The 26,632-nt window shown below is 39.4% G+C and overlaps 4 protein-coding genes across 4 annotated transcripts; 1 reads left to right on the top strand and 3 right to left on the bottom strand.

The window, feature by feature from the left end:
* Positions 1 to 5,232: 5,232 nt before the first annotated feature.
* On the bottom strand, positions 5,233 to 7,348 carry LOC128745615 (uncharacterized). Its single transcript, XM_053842692.1, has 2 exons — positions 6,315 to 7,348; positions 5,233 to 6,256 (listed from the first exon to the last, which is right to left on the bottom strand). The coding sequence occupies exons 1-2, from the start codon at positions 7,346 to 7,348 to the stop codon at positions 5,233 to 5,235; spliced, it is 2,058 nt and encodes a 685-aa protein (XP_053698667.1).
* A 2,604-nt stretch (positions 7,349 to 9,952) lies between these two features.
* Positions 9,953 to 11,578, bottom strand: LOC128742313 (eukaryotic initiation factor 4A-III). Its single transcript, XM_053838681.1, has 3 exons — positions 11,316 to 11,578; positions 10,699 to 11,257; positions 9,953 to 10,643 (listed from the first exon to the last, which is right to left on the bottom strand). Exons 1-3 carry the CDS (start codon positions 11,452 to 11,454, stop codon positions 10,136 to 10,138), a joined length of 1,206 nt encoding a protein of 401 aa, XP_053694656.1. The 5' UTR covers positions 11,455 to 11,578; the 3' UTR covers positions 9,953 to 10,135.
* Positions 11,579 to 22,595: 11,017 nt separating this feature from the next.
* On the top strand, positions 22,596 to 24,210 carry LOC128743399 (carnosine N-methyltransferase). Its single transcript, XM_053839967.1, has one exon. It carries the CDS (start codon positions 22,683 to 22,685, stop codon positions 23,805 to 23,807), a length of 1,125 nt encoding a protein of 374 aa, XP_053695942.1. The 5' UTR covers positions 22,596 to 22,682; the 3' UTR covers positions 23,808 to 24,210.
* Positions 24,211 to 24,297: 87 nt separating this feature from the next.
* LOC128745249 (uncharacterized) lies at positions 24,298 to 26,310 on the bottom strand. The gene is made up of 5 exons (XM_053842277.1): positions 26,103 to 26,310; positions 25,243 to 26,042; positions 24,855 to 25,184; positions 24,618 to 24,797; positions 24,298 to 24,561 (listed from the first exon to the last, which is right to left on the bottom strand). Exons 2-5 carry the CDS (start codon positions 26,038 to 26,040, stop codon positions 24,388 to 24,390), a joined length of 1,482 nt encoding a protein of 493 aa, XP_053698252.1. The 5' UTR covers positions 26,041 to 26,042; positions 26,103 to 26,310; the 3' UTR covers positions 24,298 to 24,387.
* Between the last annotated feature and the right edge of the window lie 322 nt (positions 26,311 to 26,632).

Genomic DNA, 26,632 nt, shown 5'->3' with positions numbered 1-26,632 from the left:
AACTGGAGGCAACGTACGACAGCTGATCACGTCGGAACATCAAGATCGTCATCGGGGATATGAACGTCCAGGTCAGCAGGAAAGCAATGTATGGACCGGTGATCGGGACCCACTGCCTGCACACCGACCCGAACGACAACGACCAGCGATGCATCAACTTTGCAGCTTCTCGAGACTTGGTGATCAGAAGCGCTTTCTTTTCCCACAAAGATAGCCCACAAAGCCACCTGGAGATCACCTGACCAACGAACTTCGAACCAAATCGACCAGTGCAAGTGCGCTTAAAACTATCGACGGTTTATACCTCGCGACGAAGCCGCCCTTTTCTAAACATCCGGCAGTTAAACAACCCACCAGTTGCCGAAAACTACGTACGCATACTGGATGAAGTTCTGCCTTCTTCTGTGGCGCTAGATGTTTCGACCCTCGAAAACGGATGGAGTGTGATACGCTTGGCCATCAACGAGGCCGCAACCTCGGTGCTAGGAGTGGAAACCTCGAGTGCACGAAATGATTGGTTTGACGGGGAATGCCAACAAGCGGTAGAGAGGAAAAAAGTGCTTGGAAAAACTGTCTAAGCATATCCACGAGAGAGAATTTGCCCAAGTATCGACGAGTGCGGAATGAGTTGACCATGACCCTGAGGAGGAAAAAGCGCCAGAAGAAGGACAGAGATCGTGAGGAGCTGGAACAACTATTTCGGGCTATTGACACGCGCAAGTTTTACGAGAAGGTGAACTAAACACGTAAGGGCTACACACCTAAAGCTGACATGTGTAGGGACGAGGGAGGTGATCTAATCACAAACGAGCGCGAGGTGGTCGACAGGTGGAAGCAGTATTTCGATGAGCACCTCAACGGCGATATAGCGATATAGGAGATGCAACGGAAGTTAACCTCGGAGTGCCTACAAACGACAACAGCGTGTCGGCTCCCGATCTCGAAGAGATCCGGCGAGAAATTCGTCAGCTGAAGAATAGGACTACCGGTCGGATTGGCGCTTTGTACATGGTCAGCTTTGTGCGGCGTATGCTCCTTGATCGAAGCGTCTTGCGGAGGGAAAAGTAGGCTCGATGCAAGAGTGCCGAAAGCTATGCAGTCCTCAAAAATTCTGTAAAACATTCTTCTCAACAGCAAACTAATTAGCAGTAATCATATTGTACGCAAACTTTTGAAAACCACTAGAAAGTTACTTTTATTACATGAATACTTAGCTAAATTGATTAATTAATCAATTTGAAAGAAAATTCTGTAACATAAGCATTAAATATATTGACCAAACGCGTGACTGTAGTCATGACCTTGAAATGCGGTCAGGCATATATTGATATATTGATTGACGGTAAGGGAAAGTAATGAAGAACGATTTTTTTTCGGGAATGAAGGGGAAGGGTGGAAAGGAAGGGGGGGGTAATAGGTAGCTATGCTTAACAAGTTGTCGTTGTGACTCCTATCTTTTGTCCAATGCTGGAAGGTGCATGGGTCGAACCAAGCTGTAATCAGAGATTATAACCGGATTTGAACCCACAACACCTGCCAGGGCGTGTCGCTCACTGGTACCCTTGTACCTTTGAACCACAGAGGCGCTGGACAAAAGAAGTCTGCACAACCCCCGTTATTAACCATAGCGACATGGGTTGGTCTATTTTTAGACACAAATTGTGCCTCTTCCTCCACCTGTTGTAGAAACCACCGACCGAGAAGTTTTAATCTAACGTGTTTTTACTTTCAGGACGACGACACTATGCAGGCCCTTACGACTTGCAATGTACTGCGTGTGACGCTGTTCGTCCGAAAGTGTATTAGTCCGCGTTTCTCAGCGCGGTTTTTTTTCGGAGAAAGGCTCCGTTCATCGTTTGTAGAATCATCGTTTAAAAAAAACATTAAATATATTTCTAATGGTTTTCTGCATAATAACTTGGCCTCCCTCCAGAGGCGAGCGAACCTCTTAGGTTTAAAACTTCTCTAATGAAAAATGGCTTGAAACATCTATCTTTTTTGACACTATTGGCAATAGCATTCTTTAGTCTATTATCGAATTTGTTTATTCAATCCGGGTTGGAGCTGGATTAATTTTTTGTGTTCATTTGCTCCTACTTACTTACTTAATTGGCCTAACGTCTAACGACAAGGCCTGCGCAGTATAATATCTCCATCTGTTTCGGTCCATGACAACTGATCTCCAGTTCCGCGGGCACCCAGTGTTTGCCAGATCTCGCTCCACCTGGTCTTGCCACCTCGCTCGCTGTGCACCTCTTCATCTTGTTCCTACCGGATTCGATGCGAAAACCATTTTTGCAGGATAGTTGTCCGGCATTCTAGCAGAATGTCCTGCCCAACGTAACCGTCCAGCTTTAACCACTTTCTGAATACTTCGTTCGTCGTAGAGACGCGCGAGCTCGCGGTTCATTTTTCGCCTCCATACACCGTTCTCTTGCATTCCGCCAAAGATGGTTCTTAGCACCCGCCGTTCAAAAACTCCGAGTGCTCGTAGGTCCTCTTCTAGCAGTGTCCACGTTTCATGCCCGTAGAGGACAACCGGTTTAATTAGCGTTTTGTACAGTGTGCACTTTGTACGGGGGCTCAGATTGTTCGACCGCAAGTGTTTGTGGAGTCCGTAGTAGGCCCGACTTCCGCTGATAATACGCCTTTTAATCTCACGGCTGGTATTGTTGTCCTCTGTTGCCAGTGAGCCAAGATATACGAACTCGTCGATTACCTCGAACTCATCCTCGTCGATTACCACGGTACTGCCCAAGCGGGCCCTGTCGCGGACGGTACCGCCCGTCAGTATATACTTCGTTTTAGACGTATTTATCTGTAATCCAATCTTCTCTGCTTCGTGTTTTAGTCTGGTGTACTGATCTTTCACCGCCTCAAATGTTCTGCCGACAGCATCCACGTCGTTAGCAAAGCAGATAAATTGACTGGATTTATTGAAAATCGTGCCCCGCATTTCAATCGCCGCTCGTCTTATAACACCTTCAAACACAATGTTGAATAGCAGGCAGGAAAGGCCATCTCCTTGTCGAAGTCCCCTGCGAGGTTCGAATAGGTCCGACAATCCACCCGAGATTCTCACACAGCACTGGATCCAATCCATCGTAGCCATGAAAAGTTTAGTAAGCTTACCCGGAAAGCCGTTTTCGTCCAAAATTTTCCATAGCTCTCGTTGGTTTACGCTGTCATATGCGGCTTTGAAATCGATGAACAGGTGGTGCGTAGGGACTCGGAATTCGCGGCACTTCTGGAGGATCTGCTGCAGGGTGAAGATTTGGTCTGTTGTAGACCGACCCTCCATGAAGCTGGTCTGGTAACTTCCCACAAATCTATTGGCTATTGGCGATAGTCGATGAAAGATGACTTGGGACAACACTTTGTAGGCGGCATTCAGGATAATGATTGTTTGGTAGTTCTCACAATTCAGCTTATCACCTTTTTTGTAGATAGGGCAGATAACCCCGTCTTTCCACTCCTCCGGTAGTCGTTCCGTATCCCAAATCTTGATAATCAGTTGATGCAGACAGCCGGCCAACTTGTCCGGGCCCATTTTAATAAGTCCCGCTCCAATGCCATCCTTTCCCGCTGCTTTGTTGTTCTTCAGCCGCTGAATGGCTTCTTTAACTTCCCTTATCGATGGGGGTGGCATATCTTCGTTGCTTGCTACACCAATGTGGTCACTTCCTCCGCTATCATGGTCTTCCGCCTGCAAGCCATTCAGGTGTTCATCGTAATGCTGCTTCCACCTTTCGATCACCGCACGGTCGTCAGTCAAGACACCTCCATCTTTATCTCTGCACATTTCGGCCCGCGGCACGAAGCCTTTGCGAGATCCGTTGAGTCTCTGATAGAACTTCCGTATGTCGTGAAAGCGGTACAGCTGTTCGAGGTCTTCGCACTCCTTCTCCTCTTGGTGGCGCATCTTCTCCTTGAAAAGTCGGGTTTGCTGCCTCCGCATCTGTTTGTATCGCTCCACATTCTGACGGGTGGTTCTACGCAGCATTTGTACCCGCGCTGCGTTCTTCTCAGTCAATATCTGCTGGCATTCTTCGTCAAACCATTCGTTACGTCGATTCGGTACCACACGGCCTAGGCCGTTCTCCGCTACGCTGTTAATAATAGCTGTTTTCACGGCATTCAAACAGGACTTCATCCAGCTCACCCTCTTCCGGCAGCGCGGTTTCGAGAGATAACGCGTAGTTTTCGGCGACCTCTGGTTGCTTCAGTCGCGCTAGACTATACCGTGGCGGGCGCCGGTATCGTATGTTGTTTACAACAGATAGTTTTTGACGTATCCTTACCATCACTAGGTAGTGATCCGAATCAATGTTAGCGCCTGGATAGGTTCTGACGTCGATAATGTCTGAAAAGTGCCGACCATCTATCAGAACGTGGTCGATTAGTGATTCTGTCTGGTTGGGTGATCTCCAGGTGTACCGATGGTAAAGGTTATGCTGGAAGACGGTACTACGTATGGCCATGTACTTGGAGGCAGCGAAATCGACAAGTCTTAGGCCGTTTTCGTTGGTTTGCGGGTGAGCGCTGAACCGTCCAATCACCAGTTTGAATTCCTCCTCCTGACCAACCTGAGCATTACAGTCCCCGATGATAATTTTGACATCATGTCTTGGGCAGCGGTCGTATTCACGCTCCAACTGCGCGTAGAATTCGTCTTTGTCATCATCGGTACTTCCGAGGTGAGGGCTGTGCACGTCAATTATGCTTATATTGAAGAATCGGCCCTTGATTCTTAATCTGCATTTACTCCTATCTGACAGATATGTGATGACAGATGACAGATATGTGGAGTTAACGGCAATTTTTTGGGCTGTGGTGATTACAATGTATAACTTGTTGTAGTTTTTACCTTTTTTGAGTTTGCTGATTATTTCTATTGTTTTTTCCTATTATTTTGTATTCTAAATAATTACTTGTATCTTTAATTAAATTATTACTCTTTTGTGTAATAGATAAAAATATATAATGAGCAACTGATCCTTCTGCAAAACTACTAACGGAAAATGTGATGCTCTAGGTCGAATGTTAATCAACCTATTCATATACACAGTCGTGTAGTAGGTACATAAAAGCTTTTTTAAGAATATAATTTAATTTGTAGAGTGCTAAAAAACAAACCGCTTCTACTTTTGTATATTGTGGAAAGAAAACCTACATTAATAGATATTGCTGTGCACGCACATTCGGTATCACGAGCGCAGAAAATCCGAATATTTAGCATATTAGGTTGCTGAATATTTCATCATTCCACTTATATTTTATTTTTAACTTGAAATAGACAATTTCTCCGATGAATGAGACCATCGCTAAGCCCAGTCCGACGAACAGTAAAATAAAAGCACCCTCTATGTGCTCGAACTTTAGCACGATTTGACCATCGCCATGTTCACCGCCGTCTCCCGAATCACCCAAGTCTTCATCGATACGTATTTTATCGCTCTCCACTTGCCACTTTCCCAAGAGCCCCGACTCACTGATTCTTCTAATCAAATCGTTGATTTTAGGCAGCAGATGGAAATCTTTTTTGACCAACATTCCAACCGAGTATGTATGTATGTTGTTAATCCTAGGGAAGCAGTATATTTCAGCTTCCCCAATTTTTTTACTATTTTGTGAATGAGCCCTTGATACGGCCACCGCTAAAAATCGTTCTAAGTGCAAACGCGCTAAACATTCGTCCATGTCTGGACATGTCCTGTACACCGATGAGATATATTTCGCAACCGAGTCTGGCTTATCGAAATGTACCAAGGTGTTCTCCGCTCCGGCAAACTGGAATCCTTCCGCAATAGCCGAATCGATAGAATTAATTTGCGTTTCGAATCTTGGTCGGGTCAGGACCGATATTAAAAAGCTATGATAGGCAGCGTTCCAGTGCAGACCGTAGATCATGTATCCTATCAAAAAACAGCGAGTCGAAAATCGCCTTGGCCAATAATGGGCGTAAACACTCAAGGAAAAAGCCAAGGATTGTAGAGCCATCCACGTGTAGTTTTCCGGATATGTCTGCTCCACGTGGTTGAAGCAAAATAGAACACCCGCTCCGACGAATACGATCAAAATAGCCACAAGCCAGATCCAAACACTAAAGATGATAAATACATTGAGCCATTTCGGAGCATGTCGTGCGGTTGGAACGCACCAGGTCAGCTCATCTTGGTAATATGGAATGGACGACGATAATAGCTTTCTGCTGATGGGGTTTTCGTACAGACCACCGATCATCACATCTGTTCGTCTACAAAATTCAAAGACCAATAGTACGGAAATTTAGTATTTTGTACGAAAGATCTCACCTTTGAATTAAATCCGCATAAATCCCAGTCTGGTTGTCGGCAGTGATTCGCGCGGTTGCTCGCTCGGCGTCGATAACTTTGTAGACTGGTGTGAGTTTCATCCTGGTTGTGATTGCTTCAATCATTAGCACTTCCAAACCTTTCTCGATAAACGTTGCATTACCCACAACGAATGGTTCCCATATTGCAGTGCTTATTTTAAGCGGACAGAAATTATAGTCTTTCGGTATTTTTGGTCCGAGATCAGAAAAAAAGTGTTTTTCTTGAAACATCCACACCATTTCTGGCTGTGTAATCGAAGGCTCGTCAATCAATGAGTAGGTAGCAGTTTCATTCGCATATTCTTCTGCAGGATTAGACAATTCTAAACTAATGGCTTGTATGTTTTCACTTGGAATTGGAACCGGGCCATATTCGCATTCATCAATTAAACGAATTTTGGCTATGTTGTCGGCACACTCGCCATTTTCGTATGGAAACCAAGTCCATACCTCCAAAAGGCTCGTATTGTAGCGCTGCACCATAACGTTTACATTCAAGACGGAATGTTCAAACAATTTTTGCAATGCATTTCGTACTTCGATTTCAAAAACTAGCGGAGTCATTTCTGAAGTGAACAAAACAACAACTTGTGCCAATGGGTTCCAGGTTGGCAAACGGCGCAGTTGATTAATTGGTGCATCTAATTCCGATGAATCGCCTACTAGCAGCATGTAGTTCTTTGCCTTCTCCGTGACGTGTGCTGCGTTCCAGTGCTTTTTGCGACCATCCTTGACCATCACTCCCATTTCATGCTGAGGGTCATGGTTGAATGATTTGAGAATATTCAGTTGAAATATTGAAGTGTCTGGTTTGATGTTAATAATCGCCAGCGAACCCTTCAGCGCTCGTTCAGATTTGAAATACTTCTCACATAGGCGCTTCACACAGGGTACCACGGTTAGTAGATTTTCCTGGTTGGCATCCTGTGGCAGGATTTCTCCCCAGACAGAGCCGATTGCAGCCAACGAAAATAGTAGTACCGTCTGCCTCATACTTGTGCGCGCCGCGATATATTGATGGTCCTTTTATACCATTGATTGTGATTTCATAATTGGTTTGATCGTTGTCAGAGACATAATTATGATTAGGAGCCCAAGTGCGGGTAAATATTTGATCTAGCGTGGGTTGTACGCTTCCTAGACAAATAGTTTCGTAAATCACTGGTATACGACACCGATACCTAGTATATTATTTAAAGCGGTTATCATATGACTAAAACTTTAATACGTTCGGCTTCTGGTATTGTGTTTGGAGTAGTAAGTTAGGAAACTGAACGGGAAACAACAGTAAAATAATGTTCCTGCGTATCGATACCATGTAATGGATGTATAAAATAAAAAAGAAGAAGAAAAAATTAAAGCGTTTTGCGTTTTTCTGCATACAGAAAATTTATTGGAACGCTGTTTACTCCGCAATTCCATAAAAAACGTACTTTTGAAACTTAAAAGTGATCCAACTTTGTTAAAATCTTGTGTGCTTGTTTCATTTCGAAACATTTTGGATAGGATGACGCTATTGATTCAACTTAAAACTAGGACATTTTTGGCCCCAACATGCAGATGAAGTTTTACCCGACAAACATTTTTGTTAAAGCATAGCTTATTAAACTATTGTGCAGCTAATTCCCGTGGAATAAGTGCTTGATAAGCTATTTTACAACGAACATGTTACTTGGGTAGTTTCGACCAATTAGCCAACCTAACCGTCATATCCCTCGGTTTAGGCTCCAATAGTACAAGTCATACGCTAAACAAATATGAGGATCGTGAGGATGTACGGTACATCATGTACCTCTCCAATCCTACAGATAACCAAATTAAACATTTTGCTCTGCAAGTGTTTTAGAGACTTTCAATCAGTAATGGCGAGACGATGACTCTGAGCAATTGTCTATATGTCCGTGGACTGATTTGAGAGATGGTGGAGGTAAATTAAAAAATATTTTTGTTAAAGACTGAGGGAGCATCTAATGTAACGTATGCATTCAAATATGGACTTTTTCGGATGGTGACAAAAGACCCGATTTAATCCACCTAATGGTGAAAGGAACCTTTGTTATACCATCTTATACGTCATTTGATATGGGCATTTCCAACTAAAATATTATTTTTGATTTATATTTGAATTTGTAATTTTGATTAAACTGACAGAGTCAAATTATATACGCATCACTTTGAACTAAATTCTTATATAAACTGTTTCTTAGGTCCAGCCGTTCTCAAGTTATGTAAAATCTAAAAATTATCTATTAGAGTCAACACATGGAAAGTATCCGATAACTGTGTAATCGACTTTCACGGATTTGAACCAAATTTTGTCAGATTGTTCATTTTAGGTCAGAAAGCAAAAATCTTAAATTCGGCATAAATACATTTCAACCCAATTATTCTAAAGGATAAGCTTACAATAACACCAGTAACCGTTTCATGCAAAATAGACGCATTCAAGTGCATTTATGCCGCCGTAATAAGCGTAAGAGACGAGACGCAAAGAGAATCTCTCATTTGCCCATTGGACCTTTTGAAATGTTGCTCATCAAATATTAGGTTTAGAAAGAAACTATTTTCACATTCAATTTCCAATTCCAATCAAAAAGAGTCGAGTAAAAATGTTTTTTTAGCGTTTTGAGCTGGAAATGATCATACAGAAATCGACACGTCTTCGGAACTTAATTCAACTGTTTGTTAACGCAGTGCTAGTTATCATCCGTATGCATCCTAGCGATAAACCTACTAAATTACTTTATAGAACATAGGAAAGCAATGAAAACATCGTGTACAGAATTTTTAAGCAGAACTGATTTTAAAGTGACTGTTAGCTTTGGGTACAATAGTTACTATATGCAGCAAAGTTGCTTATTTTAGTGTGTTCTACAATTTTTGTGAACACGTTATTTTTTTGGACGCGTTTAAAACACAAACCGTCACCCTAAAAGTGTAAGAAAATGTGCTATTTTTTTATTAATTAACTGCTCCAAATGATTGTGGTATTGTGGTATGCCCCGTTTACTTTTACTGTAGCCTTCAAGCTGACCTATCACTTATTGAGGAAGTGATAGGGTGGTAGCTGGAGCGAGTTACCCTTGTTACCCTGATCGGCGACGCAGACCGTATCTCCTCTTTTTGAGATATTGCAGTCTGCGTGCTATTTGTGCTGCACAATTGCAGAGCAAGTGTTCCGAGGTTAAATATCATTTTGTACGGACTGTGAGAATACGGCCAATGAAATCGTTTTGCCCTTCAAATTTGAGCCGTACGATATTTTCTCTGTAATAGGATGATGATATCCCGATCCCAACGAATAACCATTCAGCTTCAACGGCTATGATGTATATGATACAAATGGTGAAAGCAATTATTAGGAGGGGAAAGATTTTAATAAGCTTACAAGGGGGAATGTGACATGCACATGGAACCCTTGGTGGTTACCGCACTACTATACAGAAATTGCGAAATGCGGTGTAATATTAAAGACAAGATGGTATGTACCGAGAGCGTTTCATCTTTATCGGAGAGGCGTAAATCGAACTTGATGGCTTCTATAACATTCAAAACATGGACGTTCTGTTTAAAAAAACATATTCATTAAATGGTAGTCTGGTTTCATTTTTATTAGTCGTGTTTTCACTCCAATGATAGCAATTACACTTATTTTATGTGCATCAATTTTCCGATGTTAAAAATATATATCGGTGTTCAATATTAAGGTTTTTCTAAGGTACATCTATAGGTACCTACCAATATTAAGAATGTATTAAACAGGGAAATACATTTTTCCACTTAGATCAAATCTGCTACGTTCATTGGCATCTCATCAATCTGTGTCGAGTAGTATTGTTCAATATCTCGCAGAATTCTAATATCGTCACTCTTCACGAAGTTAATCGCTACACCTTTGCGCCCGAATCGACCAGAACGACCGATACGATGAATGTATAATTCACGATTGTTCGGCAGATCATAGTTGATAACCAGCGAAACCTGCTGTACATCAATACCGCGAGCCCATACATCAGTTGTAATGAGAACACGACTCTGTCCGGAACGGAACTCCTTCATGATTTCGTCTCTCTCCTTTTGCGGCATGTCGCCGTGCATAGAACTAACGGTAAAATTTGCCTCGCGCATTTTTTCCGTTAACCAATCGACCTTACGCTTGGTGTTGCAAAAGATGACCGCCTGGGTGATGGTCAGTGTATCATACAAATCGCACAAAGTATCAAATTTCCACTCCTCTCGTTCAACAGCAACGAAAAATTGTTTAATGCCTTCCAGCGTCAATTCATCACTGACAAAAAAAATTAAATCAACATATTGCTTAATATCCTCATGCGAAAACTTACCGTTTAACCAGAATACGAATAGGATCCGTCATAAATTTGGAAGTCATCTCCAGGATTTCATGCGGCAAAGTGGCGGATATTAAAACGACTTGTGTGGCTGGAGGAAGATACCGGTAAACATCGTAGATTTGTTCTTTGAATCCTTTGTTCAACATTTCATCTGCTTCGTCCAATACCAGCATTTTGATGGATCTGGTTCGCAAAACTCGACGCTTAATCATATCGAACACACGGCCTGGCGTACCACTGACGACGTGTTGACCGTAGTCCAGTTTGCGAATATCTTCGCCAAGATTCGTTCCGCCGATACAAGCATGACACTGTACGTTCATAAAATCTCCCAACGCCAAAATAACCTTTTGAATCTGGACAGCCAACTCACGCGTTGGTGACAGACAAAGAACCTGTGTCTCACGTAATGTGGTATCCATAGATTGGAGGATGGCAATCGAAAATGTTGCTGTTTTGCCTGTACCTGATTGGGCCTGAGCAATAACATCGCGTCCTTTGACGATCGGAAGAATGCTACGTTGTTGAATGGCCGACGGTTTCTCAAAACCTTGAATTATTTTTATAATGAAATATGAAAATCTTCAAAAAAAAGCTTCACAAATTACCGTAGGCATAAACACCACGCAGCAGTTCCTCACGGAGCCCCATTGAATTGAAAGTCGGTAGCACCTCTACATCTTCGCTAGTTTCGAACTCCACATTGGATAAATCCTCGTTCGCCGGAACTCGTCTTCCTCCGGACATTTTTGCGGGAATATTTTATTTTCTTTTAATAAAATAGAGCTTATTAATAAGACTATTGCCCAGAAAAATCGCGTTTTTCTTCGAAAATCGAAACTAAGAAAACTATACTTTCACTGCAATGCTAAACCCAACCGATGGCGTTTTAATATTAAGCTGTCATGTTTTAGAATCCAGCTCCTTTTGATTTCTATAAAAATTTACCTAAAGTACACTCTACCAGAAAAGGACTCAACGCCACGTAAAAAAAAATACAGAACAGACCAGAGCTGCCACAAATACAGATATTTGTGCATACATAAATTTGGGACTCATCAATTATTTCAGTTGCTGTGATTTCTGGCTCTACTAATGTTCCTGAATTTTAAAGTAGTCCATAAACTATTAATGTTATTTAAAAGATTAGATCGAGAAAATTAAATACTCCGGAGAAAACGGTAGGGTCCCAAATTTATGCATGCACAAATATCTGTATTTATGGCAGCTCTGGAACAGACTACCAGGTAATTGACAAAAAGTGTGTAAAAGGTTTTTATGTAATCTACGAGTAATCCTTCAATAGAGCACCCCTCGAGCAGTAAGTGGCAAACTAAATCTTGATGTCGCTGCCATCGCTGCTATGTAACTCTAGCACAGAGAACAGATTAACAGGCTCGAAGGAAGTAATCGATTTTTTGTGTGTAAAATCTGTCGGTAGCGCCCTCCCAGAAATAGTTTGCCAAACGCATCAAAAAATATGCATGCACCTTTATCAATATTTCTTTGTGCTGGAGTTGCATAGCAGCGACGGCAGCGACATCAAGATTTAGTTTGCCACTTACTGCTCGAGGGGTGCTCTATTGAAGGATTACTCGTAGATTACATAAAAACCCTTTACACACTTTTTGTCAATTACCTGGTAGTCTGTTCTCTGTGACTCTAGCACAAAGAAATATTGATAAAGGTATTGATAACATGCATATTTTTTGATGCGTTTGGCAAACTATTTCTGGAGGGCGCTACCAACAGATTTTGCACACAAAAAATCGATTACTTCCTTCGAGCCTGTTAATCTGTTCTCTGTAAAAAAAGTACGAAAACATGGGTAAGGCAACAAGGGGATTTCAACCAGGGGACAGTAATGATTACTACGCACCTTTAACTAGCTTTCCACGAGCGATAATGACGGCTGGGTACAACCACAGAGAACAGACTACCAGGTAATCGACAAAAAGTGTGTAAAAGGGTTTTATGTAATCTATGAGTAATCCTTCAATAGAGCACCCCTCGAGCAGTAAGTGGCAAACTAAATCTTGATGTCGCTGCCATCGCTGCTATGTGACTCCAGCACAAAGAAATTTTGATAAAGGTACATGGCTATTTTTTGATGCGTTTGGCAAACTATTTCTGGAGGGCGCCACCGACAGATTTTACACACAAAAAATCGATTACTTCCTTCGAGCCTGTTAATCTGTTCTCTGTGGTACAACTTTCTGAAATGACACAGTTCGGGCACAGACAAACAGACATAACACTCGTTTTCCATTCTTCGTACCGATTAAACCGTCATTTCAAATTTGAGCTTAGTTGGGGATGTCTCCGTTTTGGTCAAAGTGGCGCTTTTTGACGAAAGAAAAGGAATTCCCCATAAAAATACCTGCTACTTCGAAGGATTTTCCTGTTGCTATTTGATATTTGGGAATGTCGATCATAAATGGCGCTAGTGTTCAGGCTAAATGTGAGGTACGATAATTTTTGTAGATTTTCCTTCCAAGAGTTATGTCTGTTTGTCTGTGGTTCGGGTTTGACATTCAGTGCATGAGCGATTACTGCGGTTGCTATGGAAGCCACTACGATTGTTTACCGGTTAAGTGGAAAAATGTAAACATGGTTTCGTATTCGCAGACCAGCCGAAAAAGACTTTAGTCACAGAGAACTGATTAACAGGCTCGAAGGAAGTAATCGATTTTTTGTAAAATCTGTCGGTAGCGCCCTCCAGAAATAGTTTGCCAAACGCATCATAAAATATCCATGTACCTTTATCAATATTACTATGTGCTACACGCAAAATAATCCACATGTTCTTTCCACGTGAAAAATCACATAAATTTCTCTACAGGGAGTTACGTGACTTTCAGTTGAACATTATTGGAAAATACAATAACATCTATCTGATTTCCACGTAAATGCACGCCCAAGTAACAACGGTAGCTGAATTGCAAGAGCAATGGCTGTTTACGGGTTGGTTTAAGGCGATCAAAGCTGCATAAAGTAAGCACTCAAATGGTGTTTAAATAAGCGATGTTTAAGCCACTTTAAGTTTTTCAAACCAGTTTCTCCCAAAAGTTGATAAAAAAGCTTTATAGCGGATTTTTCTGCTAAACAATCTGCTTCTAAACAGCCATAAACATCAAACCGTTTTACAGCTGCTTAAAGGTGTTAAAATGTAGAGCAGAAGCTTTCACTAGGCTCACAGCTTTCAAACTAGTTTAAGACTGCTTAAGGGTGTTAAAGTGGCTTTACAAACTTCTACCAAGTTTTCTTTCGGCTCACAGCACACATACTGCCAGATCATAAAATTTTGCAATTCGGCTGACAGCAAAAGTTATCAGTCAGTCAGTTATCGACATTATCGACTGCTTCACGCTAGACGGGTTAGGCTTCAGGTGTAAAGATATTCTCACTGTCTGTTCTGCAGATGCAAATGGGGCGGATCATACGATGAGTGCTTATGGATCAAAAGATGGCGGGTTCAATTCCCGAAAAAAAAGACATGCATTTTTAATTAGCTAGCTTACTTGTACGAATTAAAGTTATTCGAAACTATAAATAATCGCGTTCACGGCGAAATAAAAATGACGCGTTCCACTTTTTAAATTTAAAAATAGATTTTTTTTTGGCTGCATAAAGGTTGATAAAGCGTTGATTAAGCGACTGAAAAAGCAGATTGTAAAACTATTTCTTGTTCTAAAAATAGAATTGACAGCATTGCGCAAATTGGCTATTTAAAAGCGCAAGAAAGTTTCTATTAAGCTTCATTGCAGCTTCGAAAGCAGTTATTAATTAGCCTGAAGCTTGATAAAATCACCAGATTTGGATGTTCAAGAGCTGAAAAAAGGTTTTCATTTCTAAACCTAAACCATAGATCAGCCACAGGTTGAATAAAATCAGCTATAAAAGCGTTTGATCAGCCTGAAATTGTTACTTGGGCGCATACTAATGCAAACTACGCTAAATTCACGTAAATAGTACGGGAAAAGTTAGATGGAAAATAATCACATAACTTTTCACATAATTTCGACGCGAAAATTATTTTGAGTAGGGAGTTACATATAGCAGCGACGGCAGCGACATCAAAATTTGCCACTTACTGCTCGAGGGGTGCTCTATTGAAGGGTTACTTGTAGATTACATAAAAACCTTTTACCCAATTTTTGTTAATTACCTTGTAGCCTGTTCTGTGATTCAGTTATACGGATGCGCAGTTTTGTGGCTATTCTTAGATGAAATATTGTTGGCCTAGTGCAAAGATTATTTCACAAAATAATAGCTAAGAAAGCACAAAAATTCGCTTATCTTCAACTAAATTCCTTTTCGGCTGATCTGCGAAAACTAAACAATGTTTACATTTTTCCACTCAACCAGCAATCAACTGTAGTGGCTTCTATAGTAACCGCAGTAATCGCTCCTGCATTGAATATCAAAACCGAACTGTGCGCTTCAGAAAGTTGTACCCAACAGCCGCTATTATCGCTTGTGGAAAGTTGGATAGTTATCAATAATAATCTTAAGTAATCATTAGCAATCTAGATGGTAATCATGATTAATAAAATTTGCTAATTCCCAAGGAACATTTTTGTTGTATAAAAGCTTATCAAGCACTTGTTCCACGGGTATTAGGTATACAATAGTTGAATAAGCTCTTCTTAAACAAAAATGTTTGTTGGGTTTGCATTTGTGTTGGTGGTTTGTTTTTCTCCAGTTTGAAAAACTACAACAGCATCATGAAAAAACCAACATCAGCAGCAACAAATCGCGTGTATACGTATACGCGGCAAAGTGTGCGTGTGCGCAATCCCTATTTTTAGTATTTAATCAAGAGAGATGAGATGACCAAAAATTAATGGTTATCAGGACAGGACATGACACGTTGTATCGCAAAAGAGCCAATTTGCTGTCAAAAAAGTGCCATCTTCCTGATTTGCTGATTTCACGCGTGCAACTGTAGAAACTACCCCATCGACATCTTTATATCGAGCTGCAGTGAACGTCAGCGACAGCATGTCCTGGGCTCAAAATTTGACATCGGGCCCAAATCAGACTGCTGGCAGTTGAGTGAAACATGCTGACATGCTATCTTATTTTCGCACACACGAGATGTTGGCGGCGAAAACATGGTTGCCTGCCGATGGGGTGGTAGAAACAAAAATTCACAAGGGAAGCGCAAAAGTGTTGCTGGAAACCACAGCAAACCCTGAAACAATCAAGTTTATCACTTTACTAGGTTTTTAACAGTTTGTTTATCGTGGCGTGTCAACATAAAACAAACTAAATCAATGTAAGTATCCCGCATTTTGCACCTTACTGGACACCGCAGTCTAAAAGTGCGACCTACGGGGTGAAGTGGCTGTCAAATTCATACATTTTCGATGTCCCACGCATAGGTACCAAAATGTTAATTTTGACAGGAACCAAAAAATTTGCTGGGAATTCCCCTTTAACGACGACCATTTGAAAGTTGCTCTCTTCACTCCTACACGAGAAAGAGATAGCAACACACCATGCCCTTGAGTGCGACTGGCACAAAAAGTGCGAAAATGCGAATGCTGTGAGTAAGAAAGAGAAAGACTGACAACTGCAATGTTGCTATTTTGTTTTTTCATATACATTGGCATTAGAGAAAATAATCTGGATTAATCCAGTTACAGCTGCAAATCACAATATCATTCAACTTAATCAGTGTAAAATGCATTGCAAAGCTTTATACACAATGTGTCCGAGTATAATATTCAAGGTGCGTGACAATAGCTTAACCCAGTAAACCATTTGGTTTGTATATCTCGATTGCAATTGAGATATGCGAAATCATATCTGAACGAAAAAGTTATATTTCACGCCATATAAGAACATATATATACCAAAGTGGAGGCGATATACGTGCGAAAGCTTTGACAATTATTTGTAATTCTTTTTTGCGTAGTTTTTATAACACGCAACTAAATACTCCTGAATATATGATTAAGATATAATCAAATATTGCAATCGTCTATACTGCTTTATAATTCACAGTCATGAATTGTATATGAAGGCACGCACGACTGCAAAACCACTTATTGTTCACTTCGATTTGACATACTCTAATTATTATACAATTCCAATGTGAAATTGACATGAAAACGATTTATTATGAACTTTCTATTACGATTTTGTGTTATCTGGGAAGTAGATTTTATGACTATTTCAATACTTGTTAATCAACCATTTAAGCAAACAGTATGCGGGTTCAATTGATACCTTTTGACAATTCTCGCTGCACGATTGGCTCCCAAGATGGCTGCTTCCGTGTATCTCTCACCTCTTAGTATTTCTAATACCGACGGTCAAAGTAAATTGATATATACCAGGTATGTGACCATCGAGGGTTGCATTAGTGTGTGTAGAAAGAAGAAGAAATAGTTCTAAAATATGGTGGAACTTGCATGAAAATTAAAACTAAATTAATTGTAATTAATGAATGCAGCTATATTATTCCAGAGAAATATTTGAACATTTACAATGAAACGTAAGCAATATATTTTAAAGTCATTTGTACTTGTAGCCTTCTTTATTATGCGTAAAAAATTTGAGAACATGGGTGACTAACTATTTCGATGTGCAATTGAAAAATAAATTAATGTTTCTAAAACTTCACGATTAATACGGTATACGGTTGCTTAAATTAAAACACGTTCCATCCAACATTTTGCTTGCATGATGCTCTTGAATATCTGCCTTTGATGTCTTCTTTTAAAAAATAGTTTTATTCGAATAGATGCTTATGTGCTACTGCTTGAAAATCCTTAAGTTGAAGTCACTGTTCCAAGATGATACCTTTTTATCATAAATTTACCCGTCTCAACACTATGTAGAAAACCATAAAAAGTAATCTTAGATTGCTACAAAACGGTCTTAGAAGATAATTAACACTTTAAAAGCTTACCAGAAATCAGACGAAAAATATCGCGGGCGGATAACAATGTTGCTCATGCTGCTTATTGAACAATCATGTCCGAGCATTTTAAAAAAAATCTTTTTTGTTTTACTACTTGTAGGAAAGCGATATAACGACATTTCTTTGAGACATCTTGATACCGTTTTGACGAAAAAATTTCTGCTTGCAATTTTGAATGTTGCACTTCATTGTATTCATGAAAATACATACTAGAAATAATGTTCTAAGCCAGCGGTTCCCAACCTTTTTTGGTTCGCGAACCCCCTGGCGGAGTTCCCTATACTATTCTACAGCGAACTAAATTTTTGGCGAACCCCTGGGGGTTCGCGCACCCCCATTTGGGAAACGCTGTTCTAAGCATAAACATAAAAACTGTGAGAAAAAATAGACAAATCTTGCGTATCCAACGATTTTTTTAAAAAATTAACTAATTTTCCATACAAAATGCTCGAAATCTCAGAACTAGTGTAGATGTGTTAGTGCAAAGTGTATATGACAGCTCGCATTGTCATATACCTGGTATATATTACAGACGGTAGATAATCTACAGACGCGCAAAGAGCGTGGCATAAAACACCAATCGAACCGTCAAATCGAGACACCAAATGAGCAAAGTAAACAAACTTGTGTTTCGTATAGGCAGGGAAGACTAAGTTTTGTAATCTACCTGAAATATTAAAACTTTAACTATTGATTTACTAACAACATATGGATTAGTTACACTCGATATATCATATAATGCTTTGAATAATTCAATTGGCTTGTTAAATTTGCAAAATATGCGTCGTAATTCGCGAAGTTCCATGGAACATACCTCACGATTCACGCAACTTACTGCTGATTATAGGGAGATTGATCCAATTCTGACTGGTTGCCAAAACTGTTTAAATAAAATAAACAAAAAAAGTGCTGCCGAATTGGTAATTTTTCTCTTTGCGCGTCTGTAGATTATCTACCGTCTGTAGTATATATCAATTTACTTTGACCAAGGGGTTTCCAACAGCAATGATTACTACGCACCTTTGGAAAAAGTTACTTTTGATTACTTTACTGATTACCTCTGATTACCAGTAATCAATCTCTTGTGATTACTATAAATTAATCATGATTACCAATGATTACTTAAGATTACTATGCTGATTACCATTGATTACCTAATTAATTTGTAAATGATTACAAAAGTAATCTCTGATTACTACGCACTTATACGCCTTACTGGAAACCCTTTGACTTTGACCGACGGTAACACCCCATCGGCAGACAACCATGTTTTCGCCGCCAACATCTCGTGTGTGCGAAAATGAGATAGCATGTCAGCACTGCGTTTCACTCAACTGCCAGCAGTCTGATTTGGGCCCGCTGTCAAATTTTGAGCCCCCACGCTTAAAAAATTTGACCCACTTTCACGAAAAGTGGAACAGCTCAAAACATGCGTATATTTGACACACTATTTTGAGTAGTAACTCTTACTCCTTTTATGAGTTCCACCGTAGAAGCTCATTAATGAGCAATATTTACTCAAAAATGAGTGCCATTTCACCCAAAACTGAGTAGTACTTACATAAACTACGAGTAAATTTAACTCAATTATGAGGTCGACCTAAACTACTCAGAATTGAGAAATTGCCATTACTCAAATTTTTGGGCTGTTCCACTTTTTGTCATAGTGAGTCGGTTTTTACTCATTTTTGAGTTGAAAGTCACTCATTTCTGAGTTAATCTTATTCATTCGCGGGTTAAATTTTTTAAGCGTGCCGGACATGCTGTCGCTGACGTTTACAAACCTTTGCACGGTGCCTAACCTCAAATTTGGTTTGAAGTTTTTGTGTGGTTTGTTTCGATTCCCTTTGTAACCTAAATTTATTGCTAGTGGATTACTAGTACTAGTAGAGGTACTAGTAATTCGTACCACTTGTTTGCGGAAACCGCGAATGCCCGACTTTTCCGAAGCAGAAAAATGATATCAGTTCTGCACAACATATATTTTTGTCATTTTTGCACACTCTTAAATGATTCTACCTGTAAATAGGTCAGATTTAGTTAAAGCTAGGTTGAAACTACTCAAAATGCCCTTAAAGTGTACAAACTCAAACTTTGGGTAAAAATTTCAACCAATTTTGGCTACTTGCTACCGATAATTGAATTATTCTCTATGACAAATAACGCACTTGTAAGTTCCTACTACCAATTTTTTGGTTAAAAAACTACTCAAAATCTGAGTTTGTACACTTTAAGGGCATTTTGAGTACTTTCAACCTAGCTTTAACTAAATCCGACCAATTTACAGGTAGAATCATTTAAGAGTGCAGTTTTTGGTTCTGGGTCTTACGAATGAGTAATCAAAACAAACCCGACAGCACTGTCAAACTTGGGACGAAAAAAACGCACTGACAGCTGCGTGCAATGCTTTACTGCAGTTCGATATAGAGATGTCGATGGGTTGGACGGTAACGACTTAAACCACGGGAATGACACTTCCAATACCAAACTGTACAAAAAAAACGTAGCCAACATAGAGCGGGCCCAAGCTGACAGCTTCATACATGGGCTCAAGCTGACAACCGAGTCGGATGTGTAAATTGTTAAATTTTGTTAGTTTTAGTTTGATTTTAGCCAAAGTTTTAGCATCACATAGCCAATGCCAGGTAGGCAATTGATGCGAAATACATGAAACTGTGAAAATGGTTAGTTAAATTCGTTTCATGAAATCGCTTTGCGTTTGCCGCTTTTTTCATGTGAAAATGTGACGTCATATCAGCCCCCTGACTTAAACCTAGAAATACTCAGAGGTGAGAGATACGCGGAAGCAGCCATCTTGGGAGCCAATCGAGCAACGAGAATTGAAGATAGAATTAACAAAAGGGCGAATGTCGCAAGCATAAACAAACCGAGTGAGGGTTGATTTTCCTATGCTGGTCCAGCAAAAAATAACTCTCACTCGTTTTGTTTACATTTGCGACATTCGCCCTTTTGTTAATTCTATCTAGAATTGTCAAAAGGAAGCCAATCGAACACGCACACTGTTTGCTTAAATGGTTGATTAACAAGTATTGAAATAGTTATAAAATCTACTTAAGCTATTGTCACGCACCTTGAATATTATACTCGAACACAGTGTGTGTAAAGCTTTGCAATGCATTTTACACTGGTTAAGTTGAAAGATATATCGCTCTATTGACAAATTTGAGTAAAAAATGCCGGCGTGTCGCTACCTGCTGCGATAGTGAGAAAAACGAAAACAAATGTCAGATGCGGTACATTTCATAAAAATTTTTCAGTAAATTTAATTTTTAACTGGTTTTCGATTGAAAACTTTACTAAATTTCTGTCAGGTTTTGTAAGAAATTTGCTGTTTTACAAGTTATTTTAAAAACACTTTTAAAATAGTGAATTGAAAGAGCATAAATTTGAAGAATACTGGTAAAAGTTAGTGTGGCGACTTAACTAATCGACCTAAAGCAGTTTTTGCATATTATTGGAATGTTTTTCTACTTTACAAGATCCTTATGCTTGTTTTGTATCGGTTCAAGCCAAAGTTTTGGAGATTCGAATATCTTTCAGTCTTGTCGAACCATGTTGCTCTGGCACTACATGAAAATATGAATGTTCTCTTTAGTTATGCTGTATCTTGCTTGCAATAGCCTGGTTTATATGAATTTCACAAAAAAAAACAAGGTTTTACCACTCAAGCACGTGGATTTTTATAATTTAGCGTGATATGTAACCTGTCTGTTGTCGCATAAATATACAAAAACATTATTTTCTCGTATATACTGTAAACAAACCACTGACAAAGTATATACCAAAAATAAAGTACTCAATTTTCTTACATTTTGCAATAATAATTTTACTTGTACATTGTTTCACTACATTAAGAAAATTAAAAAAGTGAACTTTTTTCCGATTCTTCAAGCAAACTGTCAACTTTCTCACCGTTCGGCTAGTTCCAAAGACCACCACCGTCAGCGCAAAAGTTTCTGCCGAACAGATCAATTGAATATAGAATTAACAAAAGGGCGAATGTCGCAAGCGTAAACAAACCGAGTGAGGGTTGATTTTCCTATGCTGGTCCAGCAAAAAATAACTCTCACCCGTTTTGTTTACATTTGCGACATTCGCCCTTTTGTTAATTCTATCTAGAATTGTGCTAAACTGATGTAACAAAACAGAAGCGGATCATGTTGAAAACAATCAAGTCACACTGCTACAGCATTTTACTCCGCAGCAAGTGCTGGCAGTTTTTGTACACTGATGCCAAATTGTTGGCATTAGTTTCCACGTATCTCTTACTGCATGCAGAAAAACGATGATAGTTGGAAACAACAATCCCATGTTGTTGAGTTCAACTTGTATCATATTTTTGAATCAAAACAATATTGTTTAATATTCCTTTTGCTTCTACTAGATCGTTTATAAACCCAAAAGTACTTAGTTTTGATTCTACAGTTTTTTCTTTGATAGAAACTAGCAATTATTCGAAATAACAAACCTTATTGTTGAATTAAAAATCAATCAGTTAGAATCAAAAAAAATATCTGGGTTAGCCTTCAGTCTACAGTATTTTTTGTTGAATTTATACAGAATTTTTTTGCATTTACAATTTTTTTTTCTGCGTGTGTGAGTATTTCTTACCAAAACCATATGAAGATATAATTTACAAAAGGGCGAATGTCGCAAGCGTAAACAAACCGAGTGAGGGTTGATTTTCCTATGCTGGTCCAGCAAAAAGTAACTCTCACTCGTTTTGTTTACATTTGCGACATTCGCCCTTTTGTTAATTCTATCTAGAATATGATCTTAAACGTCACATAAAACCCATAAAACACTCTATAACTTTTTCTAGTTTTCGAGTAGTTTTTTAGAAAAATCTGGCATCTCTGAATATCAGCAAAACCGTCTGTCGTGGTTCGTGGTCGCCTCGCACTTTGCGGTTGTTTTGCTTCGTTCGTTACGGACTGATTGATATAGACGTGCTTTGTTGCTATATATGAGACTCGTAAAGTTGTAACTATAGTGTTTTTTTTTGTCAAAAATATTAGCAATGAATGTGGATGTAGTCAACGAAAACGACCAAGATGCTGATTTTGAAGTTATCGAAGAGGAGAAGAAAATTTTTCATAATATTATAGCAGCCTTCAAGCACTATCGTGCTAATGCATTAGACCATGTAACAAGGAAAGAAGCATATATCAATTCACTGCCAGAGAAACATCAGGATATGCTAGTGAAATACCGTGAGCTTTTACAGAAAGTACGCTACTGTATTGATGCAAACCATAAAGTTATCAAGCACATAATTCAGGATGCAGACTCTTTATTCTACAATGACAATGATAACGTGCAACAGATGAAACCAATGATGCCAGCTAAAGTACGCTGTCAGGATATTACGAAGGTCCAAGTTACGCTAAAACAGATTGTTCGCGATTGGAGTACCGAAGGACAAACAGAGCGTGATCAATGCTACAAACCTATAGTCGATGAAATTACCAGTTTCTTCAATCCTCAGAAATGTAATGTAGCGAATATAAAAATTTTGGTACCTGGCGCTGGTCTAGGGAGACTTATTTATGAAATAGCTTATTGCGGATATTATTGCGAGGGAAATGAATTCTCTTTATTCATGTTAATTGCCTCTAATTTCGTATTGAATCGTTGCGTTATCGAGGACCAATGTACATTCTATCCCTGGGTTCACCAGTACGTAAATAATCTCTATAGAAATAATCAAATCGAGTCCGTCACATTTCCAGATGTGAGTCCTACTAAATTTCCGCCTAAGGGTACCATGAATATGGTTGCAGGTGACTTTCTACAAGTATACCGAGATGAAGACTATTGGGATTGCGTGGCAACCTGCTTCTTCATCGATTGTGCAAATAATATTATTGAATTTGTGGAGGTTATCTACAACATTCTGAAACCAGGCGGCATTTGGATCAATCTCGGTCCACTATTGTACCATTTTAGCGACGTGCCGCACGAGAACAGTATAGAACCGACCTATGAGGACTTGATAGTTATAGTGCGTGCCTGTGGGTTTAATATCCTCAAAAATCGAACCGATGTGATGACCAAGTATGCTCAAAATCCCTTTTCAATGCACCAAAGCGAGTACAAGAGCATCTATCTTGTATGTCAAAAACCAGATAGTGTTATCGGATAGTAATCGTATTTTTATTTATATTACAAAATTTATAATATCTGTAAAATTACATTGGTAATTCAAACAATTTTGCTTTACAGCCGTTGAATGAGGCCTACTTAAATGAATAGTTAGGAAGCTTTTTCCGATATTAAAAATAGATTATATGGAATTTATTGATACTAAGGTTTCCAGAGTATTTGGCGATTGATAGAATTATAGAACTATTTTATCTATTCGTAAAAGGTATTTAGAGTTTAAAAAAATTGAAGCATGGAGCACCACCGACGTTTAGAAACAAACATGACAAAATACAATCATGTAGTTTGTAGAAGTAAAAAGACTAATGAAATATCAGCTTAGTGACTAACAGTCTAGTAACACTCGAACCTTAAAAATGTAGTATGGATAATAAACGTGTGTGAAAAACAAAACTGTGATGATTGATATCTTTTTGCTTTTTAATATCTTCCCTGCATTTCTGCTTGTATTTTTGTATGGGTTGATTGTATTTCGTTGAATGATCAGTAAACATTTCGGCATATTATCCAACGCTAATTTGGGTAAAACTCAAACTTTATTGAATTAATCTTGGCAGCTACTAGCATCTGTTTTGTAATTCCTTCAAGCACTCGTAGAAAATTCTATCCTCCTGATATGAATCTTCTGTCTCGGTCACACCGATTACTTTCCAAAATTCCGACTTTTTATCAAAATATTTTGTAGCAACGTTCCTGGCGAAGATGGCCACTGACTTATCACATGATACTGATGCCTGGAATAGAATAATTAATTGTGGTGGCTTTGTTTCAAATTAATAGTTCATATTACCTTTAGTGAATATAAGAAATCACATTTTCCCGTCAATGCTTGTATCCTGGCATATTGTTCGCGCATATGCCGTTTGAAGGCTATAATGAAATCCAATAATGCAGTCTGCATACCAAGTAATTGTCCGACTGCTTCTGATTCGATGGGAAATACAACTAATACAAAGAGTAGATTAACGCCCTGTAAAAGAGAAATTTTTGCTGAGTGATAATTCGGCCTTTGGATTGTGTTCATTACGTGCATATATTTTCCATGATCCCGACTAATTCCGCAAGACTTTTCCAACTCAAACGGAAGCATTGAAACCATCCTCCGATGCCATCGGTAAAAACGTCTGTTGTGAAACTCTAGTGAGCAATACTTTCTTAGTTGCTCTAGTACCGGTTCATACAGATGGCACCTACTGCCTATGGCTTGTATATCGTCTAAATCATCGATCAAAAAATCAGGTAGATCAATTGTTAGCAACTTCAATAGGTACAGTAGGAGTATTGATGAAAGAGATAGATTCTGTTCAAAAGCCAAAGCATCTAGCAACGCCTCCATCACATCGTCGATTGCAGACCACTAAAATTTTAGGAAGCAATATTATTGCACTTATCATCGTAACACCTCATACTCTTACCTCACTGAAATTGATTTTTCCAGCTTGTGCAATTTTGATATACTGATAATGGCACCGCCAAAGTTCCTTTAAAAATGATTCAGTCTTTGATTTAGCATTTAGCTTAAAGGAATTTTGGAACACCACCTCATGAATGTTTGATTCTTTCAGCATCGCACTGTACGAGACATTTAGTAATGCATTAAATAACCGTAGTCCAAGAAGTTCATAGTCTGGATCATAATATTCGGCAAGGGATATTCCAACCGAAAGAACGAAAGATGCAACTGTCTGCGGCAATTCGATTGCAGTTACCGAAAAGTTTCGGTACAAAAATTCGCAAATTCGAACGAAGCTAAGTACATCTGCTGGGTGGAACAGCCACTCTTTGCCGGATAGAACTTGTTGATAATGTTCCAAGAGTCGTTTCCGCACTGGGTCGCCCTCACTACCTGTAATAAGGTGGTGCATCATACCTTGATCGTATATGCGAGAAATCTGCTCCCTGAGCGAGTGATGTTCTGTTTGGAAGAAGTGGTACATTTCTCCAGATTCGGATAGTTGTTCCATAACAACAAGAACTAACGTACTCCGAAATTCCAGATTCTCCTGATTGAATTCATCGTGCGTGAGTAACTGCTCCTGGTATTGAGAGATCATATCAAATATTTTGGGCAATGTGTCGTTTAAAACGGTCACAAAAGTTTGAAATGTTGCCGGTTGTAGTTGTGCATCATCCAGGCTGCGGGTTAAACGTGGTACTTTGCAGCACTTAATCAGGTTGACACCACGCTCGATTACAACGCTTCTCTCCTCCATGTCTGTAAAAATATGACATTGGTATTCGCAGTTATTAGTCTAGCCTGTTATTTGTTACTTACATTAGTGTTTAGTCGGCACTAGAGTTACATTCACCCTAATCTATTTCTTTAATGGTAGCAAAAGCAAAAAAAAAGAAAAGACAATAGCGATGACGACAACAGACAGCGTGGTGCAGAAATAGACCTCTCTATCTCAACTCCCAAGAGCCCACCCCACGAATTCAGTTAGGTTACAGACTCTCATTCACGGATCGTGGAATCGAATCACGGTCACGGAGGGCCGTCGGAAGCAGTTTGACATTTCTGTTTGCCTTTGTTTTTGTTTGCTCAATTTATACCAGAGCTGCCAGACTGCTATTTATTGATCCGTACAGGTCAAGGGGTTTCTAACAGCTATGATTACAACACACACATTTGAAAAAGTTACTTTTAATCTGTGAGAGATTCGCTGATAGGAAAAAATCCAACGTCAAATGCAGCCAGTTTGAACTGTCAACTGCAGCCAGTCGTTATTATTGGTCAGAAATGGAAAAGTATTGGTAACTCATGCAAGTTTTCGGCTGGTAGTTCTTTAGTAAAACACAAAAGCG

Source organism: Sabethes cyaneus, chromosome 1 (assembly GCF_943734655.1).
Source record: "Sabethes cyaneus chromosome 1, idSabCyanKW18_F2, whole genome shotgun sequence".
Lineage (NCBI taxonomy): Eukaryota > Metazoa > Arthropoda > Insecta > Diptera > Culicidae > Sabethes > Sabethes cyaneus.
The sequence above is the reverse complement of the archived record's forward strand: the minus strand, read 5'-3'. Positions and strand labels throughout refer to the sequence as shown.